The 23172-nt window shown below is 43.7% G+C and overlaps 1 protein-coding gene across 1 annotated transcript in view; it reads right to left on the bottom strand.

Moving 5' to 3' along the window:
- Nucleotides 1-7427: 7427 nt before the first annotated feature.
- The window catches only part of LOC110532888 (broad substrate specificity ATP-binding cassette transporter ABCG2), a 46876-nt gene continuing 31131 nt past the window's right edge, over nt 7428-23172 (bottom strand). The window contains exons 4-16 of the mRNA XM_090185712.1: nt 22711-22825; nt 19216-19368; nt 18972-19129; nt 17671-17822; nt 17280-17381; nt 16989-17121; nt 16670-16787; nt 14802-14884; nt 12277-12366; nt 11794-11918; nt 10157-10311; nt 9528-9697; nt 7428-9381 (exon numbers count right to left, since the gene is read on the bottom strand). Of these exons, the coding sequence (XP_090041838.1) occupies nt 9234-9381; nt 9528-9697; nt 10157-10311; nt 11794-11918; nt 12277-12366; nt 14802-14884; nt 16670-16787; nt 16989-17121; nt 17280-17381; nt 17671-17822; nt 18972-19129; nt 19216-19368; nt 22711-22825 (1702 nt within the window). The 3' untranslated portion in view covers nt 7428-9233. The remainder of the gene's footprint in view (nt 9382-9527; nt 9698-10156; nt 10312-11793; nt 11919-12276; nt 12367-14801; nt 14885-16669; nt 16788-16988; nt 17122-17279; nt 17382-17670; nt 17823-18971; nt 19130-19215; nt 19369-22710; nt 22826-23172) is intronic.

Raw genomic sequence — 23172 nt, 5'->3', positions numbered from 1 at the left:
TATATAGTCTCCACATTAACTCTGTACCGTAATACCCCGTATATAGCCTCCACATTGACTCTGTACCGTAATACCCTGTATATAGCCTCCACATTGACTCTGTACCGTAATACCCTGTATATAGCCTCCACATTGACTCTGTACCGTAATACCCTGTATATAGTCTCCACATTAACTATGTACCGTAATACCCTGTATATAGCCTCCACATTGACTCTGTACCGTAACCCCCTGTATATAGCCTGCACATTGACTCTGTACCAGTACCCCCTGTATATAGCCTCCAGAATCGACTCTGTACCAGTACCCCCTGTATATAATCTCCACATTGACTCTGTACCGTAATACCCTGCCCCGCTATTGTTATTCACTGCTGCTCATCAATTATTTATTTTTCTTATCTCTTACTTTTTTCTAAATTTTTCTTTTTAAGGTATTTTCTTAAATCTGCATTGTTGGTTAAAGGCTTGTCAGCATTTCACTTTCAGTTCTACACCTGTTGTATTCGGAGCATGTGACCAATAACACTTGACTTGATTTGATTTGACTTCAGATTCTATTAGGGTGAGGCCGGGTGCTGCAGGCTGTTCTAGTGTAAGTCATTGATACATACACTACATAACCAAAAGTATGTGGACACCTGCTCGTCAAACATCTCATTACAAAATCATGGGTATTAATATGGAGTTGGTCCCCCTTTGCTACTATAACAGCCTCCACTATTCTAGAAAGTTTTTCCACTAGATGTTGGAACATTGCTGTGGGGACTTGCTTCCATTCAGCCACAAGAGTGTTAGTGAGGTCGAGCCCTGACGTTGGGCGATTAGACCTGGCTCGCAGTCGGTGTTCCAATTCATCCTGAAGGTGTTTGATGGTGTTGAGTTCAGGGCTCTGTGCAGGCCAGTCAAGTTCTTCCACACTGATCCTAACAAACAATTTCTCTGTGGACCTCGTTTTGTGCACAGGGGCATTGTCATGCTGAAACAGGAAACGGCATTCCCCAAACTTTGGAAGCACAGAATCGTCTAGAATGTCATTGTATGCTGTAGGGTTAAGATTTCCCTTCACTGGAACTAAGGGATCTAGGCGGATCCATGGAAAATCAACCCCAGACCATTATTCCTCCTCCTCCACCAAACTTTACAGTTGACATTCGACAGATTCATCCGTCCCACTGCCAGATAGTAAAGCATGATTCATCACTCCAGTCTTTCCCCTGCTCCAGATGATCCAATGACTTTACTGAATTCCAGCCGATACTTGGCAAATGGTGCTCTTAGGCTTGTGTGCGGCTGCTCGGCCATGGAAACCCATTACATTAAGCTCCCCGAAGAACATGTCTTGTGCTGACGCTGCTTCCAGAGGCAATTCGGTACGAAGTAACTGCAACTGAGATTATTTTTTATACGTTACACGCTTCAGCACGCGGCGGTCCCTACCACTTCGTTGCTGAGCCGTTGTTGCTCCCAGACATTTCCACTTCACAATAACAACACTTACAGGTGACTGGGGAAGCTCTAGCAAGGCAGAAAGTTAACAAACTGAACTGTTGGAAAGGTGGCACCCGATGATTGTGCCTGTTAGCTAGCTTGCCCTTTCGTAGCTAGGCTTGAGTTTAGGGTTAAGTTTAGGAGTGAGATTAAAGGGTTTAGGTTAGGGGACACGTTAGCTAACATGCTAAGTAGTTGCAAAGTAGTTCAAAGTAGTTTAAAAAGTAGTATGTAGTTGAAAAGTTGCTAATTAACCAAAATGCTACATTTGAATTCACAACCTTTGGGTTGCTAGGCATTCACATTATACACCCCGACCAACCACCGACATTGAAACTCACTGAGCTCTTCAGTAAAGCAATTCTACTGCCAATGTTTGTCTATGGAGATGGCATGGCTGTGTGATCGATTTTATACACCTGTCAGCAATGGGGTTTGGCTGAAATAGCCGAATCCACTAATTTGAAGGGGTGTCCACATACTTTTGTGTATATATATATATGTTGAAGAGGTTGTGGCTCAAGATTTATCCCTGTCTCACCCCCCCCCGGTGTGTGTGTTTTTGGCAAGCTTCACCGCACACTTGTTGTTTGTGTTTATGGATTTTATAATGACAAATGCAACCCCCCTCTTTCCATCAATTTGTATAGCAGATCCTCATGCCAAATGTAATCCATTTTTTTTTGTTGTTGTTGTTGTTGAAAATCAACAAACATGAGAAGGCTTTGCTTTTGTTTGGTTTTGTTTTGTCTGTCAATCAGGGTGTGCATACGTGGTCTGTTGTACATTAGTTTGGTAAAAAGCCAATTTTGACATTTGCTCAGGACATGGCTTTCACTGAGGGAATGTAGGAGTCTGCTGTCTGCATCTCACTACAGAAACCCTGTTTCAATTCCAGGTTGTATCACAACCGGCCGTGATTAGGAGTCCCATAGGGCGGTGCACAATTGGCCCTCCATTGTTCGGGTTTGACCGGTGTAGGCCGTCATTGTAAATAATAATTTATATTTAACTGACTTGCCTCGTTAAATAAAGGTTAAATAAATAGTGATACAAATTCTTAACTTCTCTTAACACCTCTCTCTCATTTTTTTCTCTCTCCCCTCTCTCTCTATCCCTTATCTGCTCTCTCTCCATTCTCTCTCTTTCTCGCTTCTCTCTCTCTGTCTCTCCTTCTCTCTTCCCTCCCCCTCTCTGGCTCTCTCCCTTCTTTCTCTTTCTCTCTCACCCCTCTGTGTGTGTGTGTGTGTGTGTGTGTGTGTGTGAGTGTCAGTGTACTATGTGTGAGTGTGTGGGTAGACCCCATTGAGTGTACTATGTGTGAGTGTGTGTGAGTGTGTGGGTAGAGTCCATTGAGTGTACTATGCGTGTGTGTGTGTGTGAGTGTGTGGGTAGAGTCCATTGAGTGTACATGGACCACGATGTTTCAAGAGAGTCAGTGCAAAAAAATAATCAGAAATAATAATAAAATAAGGGGATCAATTCAAATAGTCCGTTAACCTGTTAACTTGGTGCTCGGTACCGCTTGCCGTGCGATAGCAGAGAGAACAGTCGATGACTTGGTGCTCGGTACCGCTTGCCGTGCGGTAGCAGAGAGAACAGTCGATGACTTGGGTGGCTGGATTCTTTGACAATTTTTAGGGCCTTCCTCTGACAGTCATCACTTCCTGCCTCTGACATGATGTTGTGGGCCGTACGCCCTCTGTAGCGCCTTGCGGTTGGATGCCGAGCGGTGATGCAACCAGTGCAGCTGTAGAGCTTTTTTGAGGATCTGAGGTCCCACGCCATATCTTTTCAGCCTCCTGAGGGGGAATAGGCTTTGTCGTGCCCTCTTTACGACTGTCTTGGTGTGTTTGGACCATGATAGGTCCTTCGTGATGTGGACACCAAGGACCTTGAAGCTCTCGACCGCTCCACTACAGCCCCATTTATGTGAATCGGGGCGCACTTGGCCCTCATTTTCCTGTAGTCCACAATTAGTTCCTTTTTCTTGCTCACCTTGAGGGAGAGATTATTGTCCTGGCACCACACCGCCAGGTGTTTGACCTCCTCCCTATAGGCTGTCTCATCAGTGTCGGTGATCAGCCCTACCACCGGTGTGTCGTCGGCAAACTTAATGATGGTGTTGGAGTCGTGTGTGGCCATGCAGTCTTGGGTGAACAGGGAGTACAGGAGGGGACTGAGCATGCACCCCTGAGGGGCCCCCGTTTTGAGGATCAGCGTGGCAGATGTGTTGTTGCTTGCCCTTACCACATAGGGGCGGCCCATCAGGCAGTCCAGTATCCAGTTGCAGAGGGAGGTGTTCAGTCCCAGGGTCCTTAGCTCAGTGATGAGCTTGCAGGGCACTATGATGTTGAACGCTGAGCTGTAGTCAATGAACAGCATTCTCACATAGGTGTTCATTTTGTCCAGGTTGGAAAGGGCAGAGTGAAGTGCAATGGAGATTGCATCATCTGTGGATCTGTTGGGGCGGTATGAAAATTGGAGTGGGTCTAGGGTTTCTGGAATGATGGAATTGATGTGAGCCATAACCAGCCTTTCAAAGCATTTCATGGCTACAGATGTGAGTGCTACGGGTCAGCAGTCATTTAGGTAGGTTACCTTGGTGTTCTTGGGCACAGGGACAATGGTGGTCTGCTTGAAACATGTGGGTATTACAGACTGGGTCAGGGAGAGGTTGAAAATGTCAGTGAAGACACTTGCCAGCTAGTCGGCGCATGCTCCGAGTACACGTCCTGGTAATCCATCGGGCCTTGCGGCCTTGTGAATGTTAACCTTTTCAAAGTTCTTACTCACATCGGCTACGGAGAGCGTTATCAAGCAGTCAACCTGAACAGCTGGTGCTCTCATGCATAGTTCGGTGTTGGAAAATACACTAATAATGAAAGATTCAATTAAATGAATGACAATCATGTTGGAGGTAAATAAAATAATCAAAAGATGTGTTGTTTATGCTTTACAGAGACTCCACACCGCTGCCTTTGTCACATGAGATGGCCGCAGCTTTCCACAAAAGTGTTTGTGTCCCGGTAAAACTATTATCCTCTGCATGGTTGTTAATGAAGTACACAATTCGATGCAAGTCCTCATGCTTCAGGTGTAACTTGGGCCGGATCTCTTTTTTAGACCATTCTCCTTGTAGGAGGAGAGTCAGGTTCTGCTGATACTGTAACGGCTGTCGTCGGTGGAAGAAGGTGAGGACCAAGGTGCAGCGTGGTAAGGGCTCATGATTTTTAATATCAAAACTGAACACTGACTAACAAAAGAACAAAGAAACAACCGAAACAGTTCTGTCTTGTGCAAACACACAAAGACTGAAAACAACCACCCACCCAACTCTCTCAGTTGTAAATTCTTGGTTATCTTCACGAACCCTGGCTAACAAGTTGAATCAGCAATACAACATTTGGTTTCATTATTTATTTATTTAAATACCTAAACAATCACACAGAATTACACATACACAGGATGGGTCAGACATGAAAAACATCCCTGGTGGACGGAACCGTTATGACGGCCGGTTACACAAAGAGAGGGGGCTGGGCTTGAATGAAAGAGCGGGAGGACTGAAGAAGAAAGGGAGAAGCTATGCTATCGTAAATACAGAACCTTATGCATTCTAAATAACCGCCCATTTGGAAAAGGAAAATGCAATGAATGTTTACTCTGAGCTGCGCTTCGATAGGTTGGTCGTAGATAGAAGGCCGGGTTGTCCAGCATGGATCTCTTGTCCTTTGAAGAATGTCTAGTGGTGAACTGGAGTGTGGTAGAATGGATCCTTTGTCCGTCCTCTCCGAGCCCACATTCACAGTTGCTGTGGCTAACTCAATCAGCTTTGAGGTGTCACTTCTTTAGTGAACAAGAGTTCAAAGTTCATACCAAGTTGCCATACTTTAAGCTCATGCTATATTCTGGCTGGTATATTCAAAATTCATCCTTTTGGCGTGTCAATCGTCATCTTCATGTTGAAATTCGATGCAAATTTCGTTAGGTTCTTATCTTAGCCCTTTCAACGTGGGGACCGTCGTCCTCTCGTCCTCGGAACACAAAGTTAGATTTCCGTCAACGGGCTTATATCGTGGTGAAGAGAAGGGCGTGTTTCATAGTTTGCAACCAATGTCTGTTCACTTGGGCGGGGCCTCTGAGTGAGCAGAGTTTACAACCAATGTCTGTTCACTTGGGCGGGGCCTCTGAGTGAGCAGAGTTTACAACCAATGTCTGTTCACTTGGGCGGGGCCTCTGAGTGAGCAGAGTTTACAACCAATGTCTGTTCACTTGGGCGGGGCCTCTGTGTGAGCAGAGTTTACAACCAATGTCTGTTCACTTGGGCGGGGCCTCTGAGTGAGAAGAGTTTACAACCAATGTCTGTTCACTTGGGCGGGGCCTCTGTGTGAGCAGAGTTTACAACCAATGTCTGTTCACTTGGGCGGGGCCTCTGAGTGAGCAGAGTTTACAACCAATGTCTGTTCACTTGGGCGGGGCCTCTGAGTGAGCAGAGTTTACTCTATGACAAACCGTTCTCTCATTAAGAAGCTAAAATTACATTTAATCTTTTCACGAATAGTTTCATATTTATACATTTAAATTGCACAACAATTCCATGTGAATCTGATAACTAGAATGTGTAGACTTTCCCAGATACAGTTTATGTCGTCCTGTCATCAGTCATAATGTCTCAGACGACAACTGATCTGACATCATATTCATTAAGTACCAACTCGTATTTGCAACTGGTTGGATTACCGAAATATGGTTCCGTTTCCCACCTTTCGATGTTACCAGACTCTCTGTTACAAAGGGCTTTCCAAGAGTCAACTCTATAAAGTAGAGAGAGAGAAAGGGGGAAAGGTATTTATGGAGGTCATAAACCTCCCCCAACAGGCCATCGTCATGACAGTATAATATCTGAAAATTAAGCTAGCTAGACTAGCTAGACTCTTACCTGTATACATGGATGAACGCTTCTCCCTCTCTGTCATGGATGCCATGGTTGCCCTTAGGTTTGAAGATGTAATCCGAAGACAGGTGTTTTATAAAAACAGCCTTCTGTGTTCTCTTTTTGACTCCCTCCATTCAAATGCCTGAATTTCTTCCATCTCCTTAGCTATCAAGTTCTGCTTCCACTGGGCATTTTATTGATTTACAAACCTGGGTCTTCCGTGAAACAACATCACCATCACTCTCATCAGAAGACTACAATGTCTGGTTCAATAAAAAAAAACGTTTTAACTTTAAAATCAGGGATCGCCTCATCATCTGACTCATTTTCAAAGTCAGAGAGTCAGCATAGCGCCGATCGTCCTCCAGAAGAGGACATCACAAGGTTTTCACACTGATCTTTGTCGATGGCGCCTGCTATAATCAGGGCAGCGATGTTGTTGAGAACAGCAGTTTCTCCATGATAACTTAAAAAAAAGCCACGGTAGCTTTGGATTATCTACACATACTGAGTCGCTCATGTTATGGACAGAAGCATGTTACATGGCAGACCAATCAGAACTCATCTCTCGGCATGTCCAGCCTATCCATTATATCAGCCAATCATGGCTAGCGGGAAGGTTCCTGCAACTAGGATCGTAATTTAACCATTTTAATCATATTTACAGATGGCATACACGTTTGTTATTAAGGCACATGAAAGTTCACATGTCCCAGCAGGCATTTCTTCCCCCCCCCCCCCCCCCCCATCCAAAAATCCCGCATTTTGATAAAAAGGAAAAAAATGTTTGAAATAGCATGTACGTCAATAACAGTTATACGGAAGTGTGTGTGTGTGTGTGTGTGTGTGTGTGTGTGTGTGTGTGTGCGTGCGTGCGTGCGTGCGTGCGTGCGTGCGTGCGTGCGTGCGTGCGTGCGTGCGTGCGTGCGTGCGTGTGTGTGTGTGTGTGTGTGTGTGTGTGTGTGTGTTGATACACAGGAGAGGAAATAGAACCAGTACAACGTTGATGTTTTATTTGCATAATTAACATTTTTATACTGTTCGTCACAGGTGGCTGGTGGTACCTTAATTGGGGAGGTAGGGCTCATATTTATGGCAGGAACGGAATTAAGGGGTTGGTAGCAAACACGTGATTCACTCCATTCCAGCCATTATTATGCACCGTCCTCCCCCTCACCAGCCTCCTGTGCCGTCGATCATGTGTTAGTGTAGGAGTGTTTAAACACAGTGTACAAAACGTAAAATAGAAACAATGTCTAGGACTGTGTCCTAAACAGCACCCTAGTCCCTTTATAGTAAACCTCTTGTGTCCAAAGTCCTAGGGGCCCTGTTCAACAGTAGGGGACAGGGTACCGTTTGGGACTCACCTGCATAAGTATGTATTATCTGTCTTTACAGAGCACCAAATAATCAATATATTTGGTATCAATACACGTTAATTGTGTTGCATCGATAAAATATTGAACAAATTGCACATCATAAAAACACGGTTCAACAATAATCAGACATCTTGAGACATGATTTAAAACATCTGTAGATAAGACACATTGGTAGAAGAAATCATTGAAAGTATTGGTTTGGAACAATGATTGATGGTGATGATGATGATGATGATGATGGTGATTTCCCTAACCCCTTGACCCCTCCAGGACTGCCACGCAGAAGAAATACCAGGACTCGCAGCTTTTACGCAAGAGATTGAAATTCACTGAACTCACTGAGTTCATTTTAGTTTGCGCGCAGAAAAAATACCAGGACGCGCAGAGTCCTGAGTTCACCCCCTTTTAGTTTGCACTACATAGATCAATGTTTAATTCTGTAATCTAATCAACGTTAATGCAACAAAACAAAAAAACAAATCTAACTTTGATTGAGATTAAGTGATTTTGTTGTTGGCAGAGCCAGAGAGCAACGGAATAGAATTCTATTGACCTGGAGGTCAGGAATGGTCTTTCAGTCACCCTCGGGTGTCAAGGCACTTTTCAGATCAGAGTGCATTTCCGTGTGCGAAATCAAAAGCTATTATGTGATATACTCCATTGGTTTTGTTGGTAGGCCTACATTATGCTCCTATAGCCACAATAGCCTGTTGGCTACTGTCTAAAACTGTAAGGGTTCAGCCTATTGGCTACTGTCTAAAACTGTACGGGTACAGCCTGTTGGCTACTGTCTACAACTGTAAGGGTTCAGCCTATTGGCTACTGTCTAAAACTGTAAGGATACAGCCTATTGGCTACTGTCTAAAACTGTCAGGGTTCAGCCTATTGGCTACTGTCTAAAACTGTAAGAGTACAGCCTATTGGCTACTGTCTAAAACTGTAAGGGTTCAGCCTATTGGCTACTGTCTAAAACTGTACGGGTTCAGCCTCAGTGGAAACGTGCGCTGAAAGTTGCACAGAATACCTCTCACTAAACCTGAAATTTGCCCAGTACCCAAAAAACAATTAAAAGGAACATTGCCCCTGACCTCTAAATACCTAATTTCAACTTCCGCTTCAATCGAAACATCTGCTCCTGTCCACATCTGCGTACCTCCCTTGAAAAGTGTCCTTCGGACGCTGACATTTCAGAGTCCCACACTGACATTTCAGAGTCCCACACTGACATTTCAGAGTCCCACACTGACATTTCAGAGTCCCACACTGACATTTAAGAGTCCCATGCTGACATTTCAGAGTCCCACGCTGACATTTCAGAGTCCCATGCGGACAGAAGTGGAAGTTGGATATTGCAGCATTTCGTTTGAGCGGACCAAGGGGACGGCAAGGAACGGGAAGGTGTACAATAGGCTTAACCCATGACTTCTATGTGAACTTCTTAGTGAAGCGTAGTTTGAAGTATGCGATCGCCATGAAGATTACGGTCATGATTGCCAGGGCAACGTGATTCTGCCACAGCCCCCACGTGGTGTAGTCGATCCCCTGGTTCTTCAGAAAGTCTTCCCCCGTGCATCTGGACACAGGAGAGAAAGGTTCCTACCTCAGAAACAAACACCTCAATTATGGAGAATCTCACTGAGAGACAGATCTCCCTTGTAAAATAACTCTCCTGACATCAATGGGTAATTTTAAAAGGTATAGTGAGACATTATCACTTACGTCATACCAGGGGGCAAGGTGCCGTTGAGGGGAATGTCTCCACAGAACTGGAGACCTACAAACTCATTAATTTGGAGAGCTGTTAGTCCGTACCGAGGGATGCTGAGGTACTGGAACCAGGCTAGCCACTCAACAATACTGGGCAGGTTCACCAACAGGCCTGAGAAGATCTGATAAGGGAGGGGAGAGAAGAGGGAGGGGAGGGAGGAGAAGAGGAGGGGGAGGGGAGATGAGGGGAGGGGAGAGAAGAGGAGGGGTGGGAGGAGAGGAGGGGAGGGGAGAGAAGAGGAGGAAGGGGAGTGGGAGGTGTAGGGAGAGGGGAGTGGGAGAGAAGAGGAGGAAGGGGAGAGGTTAGGAAGGAAAGCGAGAGAAGGGGAGGGGAGTGGGGGGCAGAAGAGGAGAGCAACATTATTTTTGATGTTTATAATAATCTCATATTAGTGTGTGTGTGTGTGTGTGTGTGTGTGTGTGTGTGTGTGTGTGTGTGTGTGTGTGTGTGTGTGTGTGTGTGTGTGTGTGTATATGTGTCTCAATTCAATTCAAAGGGGCTTCATTGGCATGGGAAAAACATGCTAACATTGCCAAAACAAACCATCACAAATTATTTAGTCTCTCTCTGTCGCTCTCACCATCATGAAGACGAAGGCTATGGTCATGAAGATGTTGGCGATCGCCACAACACTCTGGTCAGCTGATATAGCCATGGTCATAGCAGTAGCTGTATAGGCTACCAGAGCTACGGTCAACATGAACAGGAAGAAGGCCTCGACTGTAGCTTTAAACCCTGGAGAATAGAGAAATGTCATACTAGATCAGAACAGAAATATACTAGATCAGACCATATTAATATTATACTAGATCAGAAATATACTATATCAGAACATAGAAATATAACACTAGATGAGAACATAAATATACTAGATCAGAACACAGTAATAGAATACCAGATCAGAACAGAAATATACTAAATCAGAACAGAGTAATAGAATACCAGATCAGAACAGAAATATACTAAATCAGAACAGAGTAATAGAATACCAGATCAGAACAGAAATATACTAAATCAGAACAGAGTAATAGAATACCAGAACAGAAATATGCTAAATCAGAACAGAGTAATAGAATACCAGATCAGAACAGAAATATACTAAATCAGAACAGAGTAATAGAATACCAGAACAGAAATATACTAAATCAGACCATATTAATATTATACTAGATCAGAAATATACTAGATCAGAACAGAAATATACTAGATCAGACCATATTAATATTATGCTAGATCAGAACAGAAATATACTAGATCAGACCAGAAATATACTAGATCAGACCATATTAATATTATACTAGATCAGAAATATACTATATCAGAACATAGAAATATAACACTAGATGAGAACATAAATATACTAGATCAGAACATATAAATATTATGCTAGATCAGAACAGAGTAATATAATACCAGATCAGAACAGAAATATACTAGATCAGAACATAGAAATATAACACTAGATGAGAACAGAAATATACTAGATCAGAACATAGAAATATAACACTAGATGAGAACAGGAATATACTAGATCAGAACATATAAATATTATGCTAGATCAGAACAGAGTAATATAATACCAGATCAGAACAGAAACATACCAGATCAGAACAGAAATATACTAGATCAGACCATATAAATATAATACTAGATCAGAACAGAGAAGTGTAATACTAGATTACAACATAGAAATATAAGACTAGAGCAGAACATAGATAAATATAATAAATGATCAGAACAGAGAAACATAATACTAGATTGGTAAATAAAAATATATTATGAGATTGGAACAGAGAAATATAATACTAGATGACAACTGAAATTTAACACGAGATTACGACATAGAAATACAATGCTAGATCAGAACACAGAAATACAATGCTAGATCAGAACACAGAAATATAAATATTATACTAGAAGGGATGTGACATGACACTGACTGAATGATGTGTGTGTGTGTGTGTGTGTGTGTTCGTTCATTGGTTTGTTTGTGTGTGTGAAGGGTCTACCCAGCGATCATGGGTTAGGGTTCACTGTGTCTACCCACCGATCATGGGTTAGGGTTCACTGTGTCTACCCAGCGATCAAGGGTTAGGGTTCACTGTGTCTACGAGGGTGGAGGGTCTACCCACCGATCATGGGTTAGGGTTCACTGTGTCTACGAGGGTGGAGGGTCTACCCACCGATCATGGGTTAGTGTTCATTGTGTCTACCCACCGATCATGAAGTAAGCCACACAGCTGAAGAAGATGGCAGGGAGCGTCCTTAAGGTGATGATGTCACTGAGTAATTTACACAGGAAGTAGACTGATACTCTGTAGTAACCACTGATGTACTCATGACTGGGGGGAGAGAGAGAGAGAGAGAGAGAGAGAGAGAGAGAGAGAGAGAGAGAGAGAGAGAGAGAGAGAGAGAGAGAGAGACAGAGGCAGAGACAGAGACAGAGACAGAGAGATACAGAGAGTCAGAGAGAGAGAGAGAGAGAGAGAGAGAGAGAGAGAGAGAGAGAGAGAGAGAGACAGAGAGTCAGAGAGAGACAGAGAGAGAGAGACAGAGAGAGAGAGAGACAGAGAGAGAGAGAGAGCGAGAGAGAGAGAGAGAGAGAGAGAGACAGAGAGACAGAGAGACAGAGAGAGAGAGTGTGTGTGTGTGTGTGTGTGTGTGTGTGTGTGTGTGTGTGTGTGTGTGTGTGTTACTCACATGAACAGTTTTCTCTCGGTGATGAAGAGCTCAGCAGAAGACACGGAACTGAAACACTGATTGGTGGTGATGAAGAATAGAGCACCCATCCTGGTAGAGACGACAACACACACACACACAACCACACACACACACACACACACACACACACACACACACACACACACAGACACACGTTCAACACACACACATGGATCACATACACATAAATTAGATTCCTCTTAGGACCGCCCATACGATTCCTGTCAGGACCACCCATGCGATTCCTCTCAGGGTCACCCATACGATTCCTATCAGGACTACCCATACGATTCCTCTCAGGACCACCCATATGATTCCTCTCAGGACCACCCATATGATTTCTCTCAGGACCACCCATATGATTCCTCTCAGGACCACCCATACGATTCCTGTTAGGACCACCCATATGATTCCTCTTAGGACCACCCATATGATTCCTCTTAGGACCGCCCATATGATTCCTCTTAGGACCACCCACATGATTCCTCTCAGGACCAGCCATATGATTTCTCTCAGGACCACCCATATGATTCCTCTCAGGACCACCCATACGATTCCTGTTAGGACCACCCATATGATTCCTCTTAGGACCACCCATATGATTCCTCTTAGGACCGCCCATATGATTCCTCTTAGGACCACCCATATGATTCCTCTCAGGACCACCCATATGATTCCTCTCAGGACCACCCATACGATTCCTGTTAGGACCACCCATATGATTCCTCTTAGGACCACCCATATGATTCCTCTCATGACCACCCATACGATTCCTCTCAGGACCACCCATATGATTCCTCTCAGGACCACCCATACGATTCCTGTTAGGACCACCCATATGATTCCTCTCAGGACCACCCATACGATTCCTCTCAGGACCACCCATTAGATTCCTGTTAGGACCACCCATACGATTCCTGTTAGGACCACCCATACGATTCCTGTTAGGACCACCCATATGATTCCTCTCAGGACCACCCATATGATTCCTCTCAGTGAGGGTTCTAGTTCTCATCAACATGTATAATCACTCATACTGTACAGTACTGTGAGGGTTCTGGTTCTCATCAACATGTATAGTATAATCACTCATACTGTACAGTCCTGTGAGGGTTCTAGTTCTCTCTCTCTCCTGCATTTGGCCATAAGTCCTCATCTACATTTCATCTGATGTGTTCTCTGGCGATGCATCTTGAAAAGTATCTCCTGGAATGTCTAATCCAACCCTGCCACTCTTCTTTCCCCAACAACCTGTTTTCCTTGATCCACGTTTCCAAAACGAAATCATTTCGAAGCCGACCTCTTCTGTCTGTTTGGTAACGAGACTAAAAACAGGACACTTCGCTACTATGGCCTATTTATTGCCTTTACCTCCCTAATCTCATTTGCACACTGTATATAGATTTTTCAATTGTGTTATTGACTGTGCGTTTGTTTTATTCCATGTGTAACTCTGTGTCGTTGTATGTGTCAAACTGCTATGCTTTATCTTGGCCAGGTCGCAGTTGTAAATTAGAACTTGTTCTCAACTAGCCTACCTGGTTAAATAAAGGTGTTCTCAACTGGCCTACCTGGTTAAATAAAGGTGAAATAAATTCATAAATAAATGCCTAAAACCTTGGGTAGGCTTTCAGCTGAAATTGCTTGTTTGAAATGATTAAATATTCTGCTGAGATTTTCTATATGTTTCTGTCTGGTTACTGTAGAAATGCACGACATTTACCATCATTCTGTTTTGAATGTGTCTTTAACAGTTTTGGAAACAGGGTGTTAGCATTTGAAAATGCGCTGCAAATATATAGTGGAGTGTGAACGAGAAAAGAGTTGATGGATTTTGAGAAGAATGTGGTCATTGAATGTATTTTGTGTGAAAGCAATGAAAAACGATTCAAAGTTTGGTCCACATACACTTCTGTTTCACTGACTGTGTGAAGAGTTTCTACGATGTGACTTCAGTTTTGACCAACGCGATTAGCATTGTTAGTTAGCATTGTTAGTTAGCATTGTTAGTTAGCATTGTTAGTTAGCATTATTAGTTAGCATTGTTAGTTAGCATTGTTAGTTAGCATTGTTAGTTAGCATTGTTAGTTAGCATTGTTAGTTAGCATTATTAGTTAGCATTGTTAGTTAGCATTGTTAGTTAGCATTGTTAGTTAGCATTGTTAGTTAGCATTATTAGTTAGCATTGTTAGTTAGCATTATTAGTTAGCATTGTTAGTTAGCATTGTTAGTTAGCATTGTTAGTTAGCATTGTTAGTTAGCATTATTAGTTAGCATTGTTAGTTAGCATTATTAGTTAGCATTGTTAGTTAGCATTGTTAGTTAGCATTATTAGTTAGCATTGTTAGTTAGCATTGTTAGTTAGCATTGTTAGTTAGCATTGTTAGTTAGCAATTGAAAAAAACGTGTAATACATTATATTAAACACACACACACACACACACACACACACACACACACATTAAACTCATACACACACATTAAATGCATACGAACACACAGACCTGTTCTGTAAGCCACTCTGGTCATTCTTCACTCCGAAGAATATGGCCCCAACGATGAGGGCCAGGAACACAGTCACTCCAATCTGGATTAGATAGAGAGATAGAGAGAGAGATAGATCAAATCATGAGAAAACAAAAAGATAATTACTTGACATATTGGAAAGAATTAACAAAAAAAGTGAGCAAACTAGAATGCTATTTGGCCCTAAACAGAGATTACACAGCGGCAGAATACCTGACCACTGTGACTGACACAAACTTAAGGAAAGCTTTGACTATGTACAGACTCCAACCTCTCCATGATGGCCAAGACCAGAGAGCTGTGTAAGGACATCAGGGATACAATTGTAGACCTGCACAAGGCTGGGATGGGCTACAGGACAATAGGCAAGCAGCTTGGTGAGAAGGCAACAACTGTTGGCGCAATTATTAGAAAATGGAAGAAGTTCAAGATGACAGTCAGTCACACTCGGTCTGGGGCTCCATGCAAGATCTCACCTCGTGGGGCATCAATGATCATGAGGAAGGTGAAGGATCAGCCCAGAACTACACGGCAGGACCTGGTCAATGACCCGAAGAGAGCTGGGACCACAGTCTCAAAGAAAACCATTAGTAACACACTATGCAGTCATGGATTAAAATCCTGCAGCAGACGCAAGGTCCCCCTGCTCAAGCCAGAGCATGTCCAGGCCCGTCTGAAGTTTGCCAATGACCATCTGGATGATCCAGAGGAGGAATGGGAGAAGGTCATGTGGTCTGATGAGACAAAAATAGAGCTTTTTGGTCTAAACTCCACTCGCCGTGTTTGGAGGAAGAAGAAGGATGAGTACAACCCCAAGAACACCATCCCAACCGTGAAGCATGGAGGTGGAAGCATCATTCTTTGGGGATGCTTTTCTGCAAAGGGGACAGGACGACTGCACTGTATTGAGGGGAGGATGGGATGGGGCCATGTATCGCAAGATCTTGGCCAACAACCTTCTTCCTTCATTAAGAGCATTGAAGATGGGTCGTGGCTGGGTCTTCCAGCATGACAACGACCCGAAACACACAGCCAGGGCAACTAAGGAGTGGCTCCGTAAGAAGAATCTTAGGTCCTGGAGTGTCCTAGCCAGTCTCCAGACCTGGACCCAATAGAAAATCTTTGGAGGGAGCTGAATGTCTGTATTGCCCAGCGACAGCCCCGAATCCTGAAGGATCTGGAGAAGGTCTGTATGGAGGAGTGGGCCAAAATCACTGCTGCAGTGTGTGCAAACCTGGTCAAGAACTACAGGAAACGTTTGATCTCTGTAATTGCAAACCAAATATTAAGTTCTGCTTTTCTGATGTATCAAATACTTATGTCATGCAATAAAATGCAAATTAATTACTTAAAAATCATACAATGTGATTTTCTGGATTTTTGTTTTAGATTCCATCTCTCACAGTTGAAGTGTACCTATGATAAAAATTACAGACCTCTACATGCTTTGTAAGTAGGGAAAACCTGCAAAATCGGCAGTGTATCAAATACTTGTTCTCCCCACTGTAGATAGATAGGAGAGCTTCCAGACCAACAAAGAATTTGAAAACAAATCAAATTTTGATAAACTCCCATATCTACTGGGTGAAATATCACAGTGTGCCATCACAGCAGCAATATTTGTGACCTGTTGCAACAAGAAAAGGGCAACCAGTGAAGAACAAACACCATTGTAAATACAGCCTATATTCATGTTTATTTAGTTTCCCTTTTGTACTTGAACTACTATTTGCACATCATTACAAATCTGTACATTGACATAATATGACAATTGAAATGTCTTTATTCTTTTGGAACTTCTGTGAGTGTAACACACACACAGCAACACACACATACAGACACACACCTGAGCGAAGGACGTCTGAGGGTTGAGGATGAGGTTAGTGAAGGTTCTCTTCAGGACCCATCTGAACTGAGTAGAGAAGGAGGTGTTGTACGTGATTGTCCGAGAGGGAGTCTTCACACTGGAGAACAACAACAAGAAGATTGTCCATTAACTTGCAGAGGACAGACCAGACCAGACCAGACCAGACCAGACAGACAGACAGACAGACAGACAGACAGACAGACAGACAGACAGAGAGAGAGAGAGAGAGAGAGACAGAGAGAGAGACAGAGAGAGAGACAGACAGACAGACAGACAGAGAGAGAGTGTGTGTTGGTACCTGTACTCTCTGTTCATGGTGATGCGTTCTAACTGGGCCTTGGTCTCTCCATAGTACTGACTCCCCCGGTACTCCTGGACCAGATGGTCCTCGATGTTCTGCCTGGAACTGGTTACCCTGTCTGGGTCCGAGTCTGGGGGGGGGGGGGGGGGGGGGAATAGAGGGGCCAGAACAGAGGTAAATGGAGGGTAAACAAAGTTAGGGAGGGAGGATATGAAGAGACAAAATTGCCATTGGATGACCTGACTGATCCCGCCCACTGACTCTGCTCCTTAGCCAATCAGAACTCACCGTCTGCTTCCTTTATCCTGTCGAAGGCGATGGAGGTAGAGTCTCCATTGATCACGTCCAGGAAGAAGTCAGCCGGGTTGTTGTGGGGTTCACAAGTGTACCCTGGGTAATGATGACATCATAGTTGTAATTACATTGTTTATAGATACAGAAAAGGTTTGGATACAGGAAAGGTTGAAACATTGATACACTGAATGGATCTCAAATACCTCTGTTCTTAGTAACCTCTAAAGAGAGACAATATAATGATGGATATAATAACTGTTCAGTAACTCTAGACATTTCATAACTTGGTTTGCCAGCAGAGAGCTGAGACTACACTGTCTGGTTAGCAGGAGGAGTGTGATTTAGACTCACTAGAAACAGGTTATTTCTAAGGATTGAGTCTCACCGATGTTAGAGAAGTAGTCTAGAGCACTCTGAGCGGGGCCGTGGTAAACCTGTTTGCCGCTAACCAGCAGAGTCAGACTGTCAAACAGACGGAAGATGGAATAACGAGGCTGGTGGATGGACAGGATGATGGTACGGCCATGACTAGACATCCTGATAGAGAGAGAGGAGGAGGGTTAGTGTTACAATACCCATACTACAATACCCAGACTAACCCTATAATATTAGAACTACAATACCCAGACTACAATACCCGGATTGCAACACTACAACACCCAGACTGCAATACCCAGATTACAATACCCACCCACCCCAGACTACAACACTACAACACCCACCCAGCTGCAATACCCAGACTGCAATACCCAGACTGCAATACCCAGACTACAATACCCAGGCTAACCCCTCAATATTAGAACTACAATACCCAGACTGCAATACCCAGACTGCAACACCCAGACTGCAACACCCAGACTACAATACCCAGACTGCAACACCCAGACTGCAACACTACAACAATACCCAGACTACAATACCCAGGCTAACCCCTCAATATTAGAACTACAATACCCAGACTGCAATACCCAGACTGCAACACCCAGACTGCAATACCCAGACCACAATACCCAGACTGCAATACCCAGACTACAATACCCAGACTACAATACCCAGGCTAACCCCTCAATATTAGAACTACAATACCCAGACTGCAATACCCAGACTGCAATACCCAGACTACAATACCCAGACTACAATACCCAGGCTAACCCCTCAATATTAGAACTACAATACCCAGACTGCAATACCCAGACTGCAACACCCAGACTACAATACCCAGACTGCAACACCCAGACTGCAACACTACAACACCCAGACTGCAATACCCAGACTGCAATACCCACCCACCCAGACTACAACACCCACCCACCCAGATTGCAATACCCAGATTGCAATACCCAGACTACAATTCCCAGACTACAATACCCAGACTACAATACCCAGACTACAACACCCAGACTGCAACAGCCAGACTGCAATACCCAGACCTCAACACCCAGACTGCAACACCCAGACTAACCCGCAGTATTAGCACTACAACACCCACACTGCAATACCCAGACTACAATACCCAGACTAACCCCCTCAATATTAGAACTACAATACCCAGGTTCTACCTCTTGAGCAGTAGTAGTACAGAGTTAGCTGTGCTCGCGTCCAGGCCGGTGGTGGGTTCATCTAGAAAGAGAACTACAATACCCAGACTAACCCTACAATATTAGAACTACAATACCCAGGTTCTACCTCTTGAGCAGTAGTAGTACAGAGTTAGCTGTGCTCGCGTCCAGGCCGGTGGTGGGTTCATCCAGAAAGAGAACAGGAGGGTCGATGATCAGCTCCATACCAATGTTTGTCCTCTTCCTTTCCCCTCCTGATATTCCCCTGATCAACTGGGTACCAACCTGGAGACAGAATACACACATTCATAGTCACACGCTCTCTCTGTCCTCTCCCCCACATAGCCCCACATAAACCCGTCCACACTGACCCGTGAGTCTGCTACTTTAGTGAGGCCCAGTTCTGTGATGAGTCGGTTGACTTTGTCCTCTTTCTCCTTCTGGCTGATGGAGGACGGAAGACGCAACGCTGCAGAGAAACGGAAGTTCTCCCTCACAGTCAGAGTTCCCATCACCACATCATCCTGATAGGGGGTTGGGGGGAGAGAGAGAGAGAGGGGGGGGGGGGAGAGAGAGCGAGAGACAGACAGAGACAGAGAGAGAGAGACAGAGACACAGAGAGACAGAGACAGAGAGAGAGAGACAGACAGAGAGAGAGAGAGACAGACAGGGAGAGAGAGAGACAGACAGAGAGAGAGAGAGAGAGAGAGGGGGGGGGGGGGGAGAAAGAGAGAATAGGAAGAGTTATCTATCCAAAACGGAGATGTTTGGATAAACCACTTCTCCAATCTATTTGTCTCCATAACAAAGAACAAACAGCAAAAACATATACATGATCAAATACAAATCTTGGAATCAACTATTAAAGACTACCAGAACCCACTGGATTCTCCAATTACCTTGAATGAGCTACAAAATAAAACCCCTCCAACCCAAAAAGGCCTGTGGTGTTGATGGTATCCTAAATGAAATGATAAAATATACAGACAACAAATTCCATTTGGCTATACTTAAACTATTTAACATCATCCTTAGCTCTTGCTTTTCCACAATATTTGGAACCAAGGACTGATCACCCCAATCCACAAAAGTGGAGACAAATTTGGCCCCAATAACTACCGTGGGATATGCATCAACAACAACCTTGGGAAAATCCTCTGCATCATCATTAACAGCAGACTCGTACATTTCCTCAGTGAAAACAATGTACTGAGCAAATGTCAAATTGTCTTTTTACCAAATCACCGTACAACAGACCACGTATTCACCTTGCACACCCTAATTGACAAACAAACAAACCAAAACAAAGGCAAAGTCTTCTCATGCTTTGTTGATTTCAAAAAAGCTTACGACTCAATTTGGCATGAGGGTCTGCTATACAAATTGATGGCAAGTGGTGTTGGGGGTAAAACATATGACATTATAAAATCCATGTACACAAACAACAAATGTGCGGTTAAAATATGCAAAAAACACACACATTTCTTCCCACAGGGACGTGGGGTGAGACAGGGATGCAGCTTAAGCCCCACCCTCTTCAACATATATATTGACGAATTGGCGAGGGCACAAGAAGCGTCTGCAGCACCCGGCCTCACCCTACTAGAATCTGAAGTCAACTGTCTACTGTTTGCTGATGATCTGGTGCCTCTGTCCCCAACCAAGGAGTGCCTACAGCAGCACCTAGATCTTCTGCACAGATTCTGTCAGACCTGGGCCCTGACAGTAAATCTCAGTAAGACAAAAAATGATGGTGTTCCAAAAAAAGGTCTAGTTGCCAGGACCACAAATACAAATTCCATCTAGACACTGTTACCCTAGAGCACACAAAAAACTATACACACCTCGGCCTAAACATCAGCGCCACAGGAAACTTCCACAGAGCTTTGAACGATCTGAGAGACAAGGCAAGAAGGGCATTCTATGCCATCAAAAGGAACATAAAATTCAACATAACAATTAGGATCTGGCTAAAAATACTTGAATCAGTCATAGAGCCCATTGCCCTTTATGGTTGTGAGGTCTGGGGTCCGCTCACCAACCAAGAACTCACAAAATGGGACAAACACTAAATTGAGACTCTGCATGCAGAATTCTGCAAAAATATCCTCTGTGCACAACGTAAAACACCAAATAATGCATGCAGAGCAGAATTAGGCCGATACCCACTAATTATCAAAATCCAGAAAAGAGCCATTAAATTCTACAACCACCTAAAAGGAAGCGATTCCCAAACATTCCATAACAAAGCCATCACCTACAGAGAGATGAACCTGGAGAAGAGTCCCCTAAGCAAGCTGGTCCTGGGGCTCTGTTCACAAACACAAACACACCCCACCGAGCCCCAGGACAGCAGCACAATTAGACCCAATCAAATCATGAGAAAACAAAAAGATAATTACTTGACACGTTGTAAAACATTAACAAAAAAAACAGCAAACTCGAAAACTATTTAGCCCTAAACAGAGAGTACACAGTGGCAGAATACCTGACCACTGTGACTGACCCAAACCTAAGGAAAGCTTTGACTATGTACAGACTCAGTGAGCATAGCCTTGCTATTGAGAAAGGCCACCGTAGGCAGACCTGGCTCTCAAGAGAAGACAGGCTATGTGCACACTGCCCACAAAATGAAGTGGAAACTGAGCTGCACTTCCTAACCTCCTGCCCAATGTATGACCATATTAGAGACACATATTCCCTCAGATTACACAGACCAACAAAGAATTCGAAAAACCACCCCGATTTTTGTTAAACTCCCATATCTACTGGGTGAAGTACAACAGTGTGCCATCACAGCAGCAAGATGTGTGACCTGTGACCTGTTGGCACAAGACAAGGTCAACCAGTGAATAACAAACACCAGTGTAAATACAACCCATATTTATGATGATTTATTTTCCCTTTTGTACTTTAAAACTTCTTAGCATTTTGATGTCCTGATGAAACGCAAAGCCCAAAGTTAACTGCCTGTTACTCAGGCCCAGAAGCTAGGATGAGCGTATAATTGGTTGATATGGATAGAACACACTCTAAAGTTTCTAAAACCGTTAAATTAATGTCTGTGCGTATAACAGAGCTGATTTGGCGAAACCTCGAGGCCATAGATTTTCTATGGGAAACCCTATCTATTTGGAACCTGTTTGCAGTTCCTATGGCTTCCACTAGATGTCACCAGTCTTTAGAAATTGGTCGATGTTTTTCCTTTTGAGAAATGAAGAAGTAGTGCTATTCATTCCATGTGTCACTCTGAAGGTCCCTACTATTTTGGTGCGCGTGAACAGGAGCGTGCTCCGTGTTATTTTTCTTCGGTATTGGAAACAGATTATTATTGTCTTAAATTTGATCGATTATTTAAATTTTAGGATAGCTGAGGTTGGATTATGAATTTTGTTTGAAATGTTTGGACCTAGTTTACAGGTAACCTATTAGATACTTTGTAGTCATGTTGGGACCGGTGTATTTCTGAATCAAACGCGCCAAATAAATGAACATTTTGGGGATATAAAGAAGGAATTTATCAAACAAAACAACCATTCTTTGTGTCACTGAGACATTTGGGATTGCAAAAAGAAGAAGATCTTCAAATGCATTTATTATATCGTTATTTCTGGCTTTTGTGTCTCTTGTGCCTGGTTGAAAAATTATTTTCATGTGTTTGTACGCGGGGCGTACGTGGGGTATTCCCAAAGCACACACATTGACACTTGTGACTGTAGTCTGGTCACTGGTGTGTGTGTGTGTGTGTGTGTGTGTGTGTGTGTGTGTGTGTGTGTGTGTGTGTGTGTGTGTGTGTGTGTGTGTGTGTGTGTGTGTGTGTGTGTGCGTGCGTGCGTGCGTGTATGTGTGTGTGTCCAGTCCCCCACCTGGACCACGTATCCTGAGAGACATTTGAAGTTGGGAGGTTGAGGAGCTCCGTCTATCAACACCTCTCCAGCCAGACCTGCTGGGTCCTTCCTGGCTGCCAGCACATCCAGAAACCTACACACAACACATCCACAACCTTTACACAACATATCCACAACCTTTACACAACTATAACACAACCACAACCTTTACACAACTATAACACAACCCCAACCTTTACACAACCCCAACCTTTACACAACTATAACACAACCCCAACTTTTACACAACTATCTATAATACAACCTTTACACAACTATAACACAACACAACCCCAACCTTTACACAACTACAACACAACCCCAACCTTTACACAACTACAATACAACCCCAACCTTTACACAACTATAATACAACACAACCCCAACCTTTACACAACTATAACACAACCACAACCTTTACACAACTATAACACAACCCCA

The sequence above is a fragment of the Oncorhynchus mykiss genome, chromosome 9 (genome assembly GCF_057628025.1).
Source record: "Oncorhynchus mykiss isolate SJ-2025 chromosome 9, ASM5762802v1, whole genome shotgun sequence".
Classification (NCBI taxonomy): Eukaryota; Metazoa; Chordata; class Actinopteri; order Salmoniformes; family Salmonidae; genus Oncorhynchus; species Oncorhynchus mykiss.
Note: the sequence above shows the minus strand (reverse complement) of the source record. Positions and strands in the feature narration are given on the sequence as shown.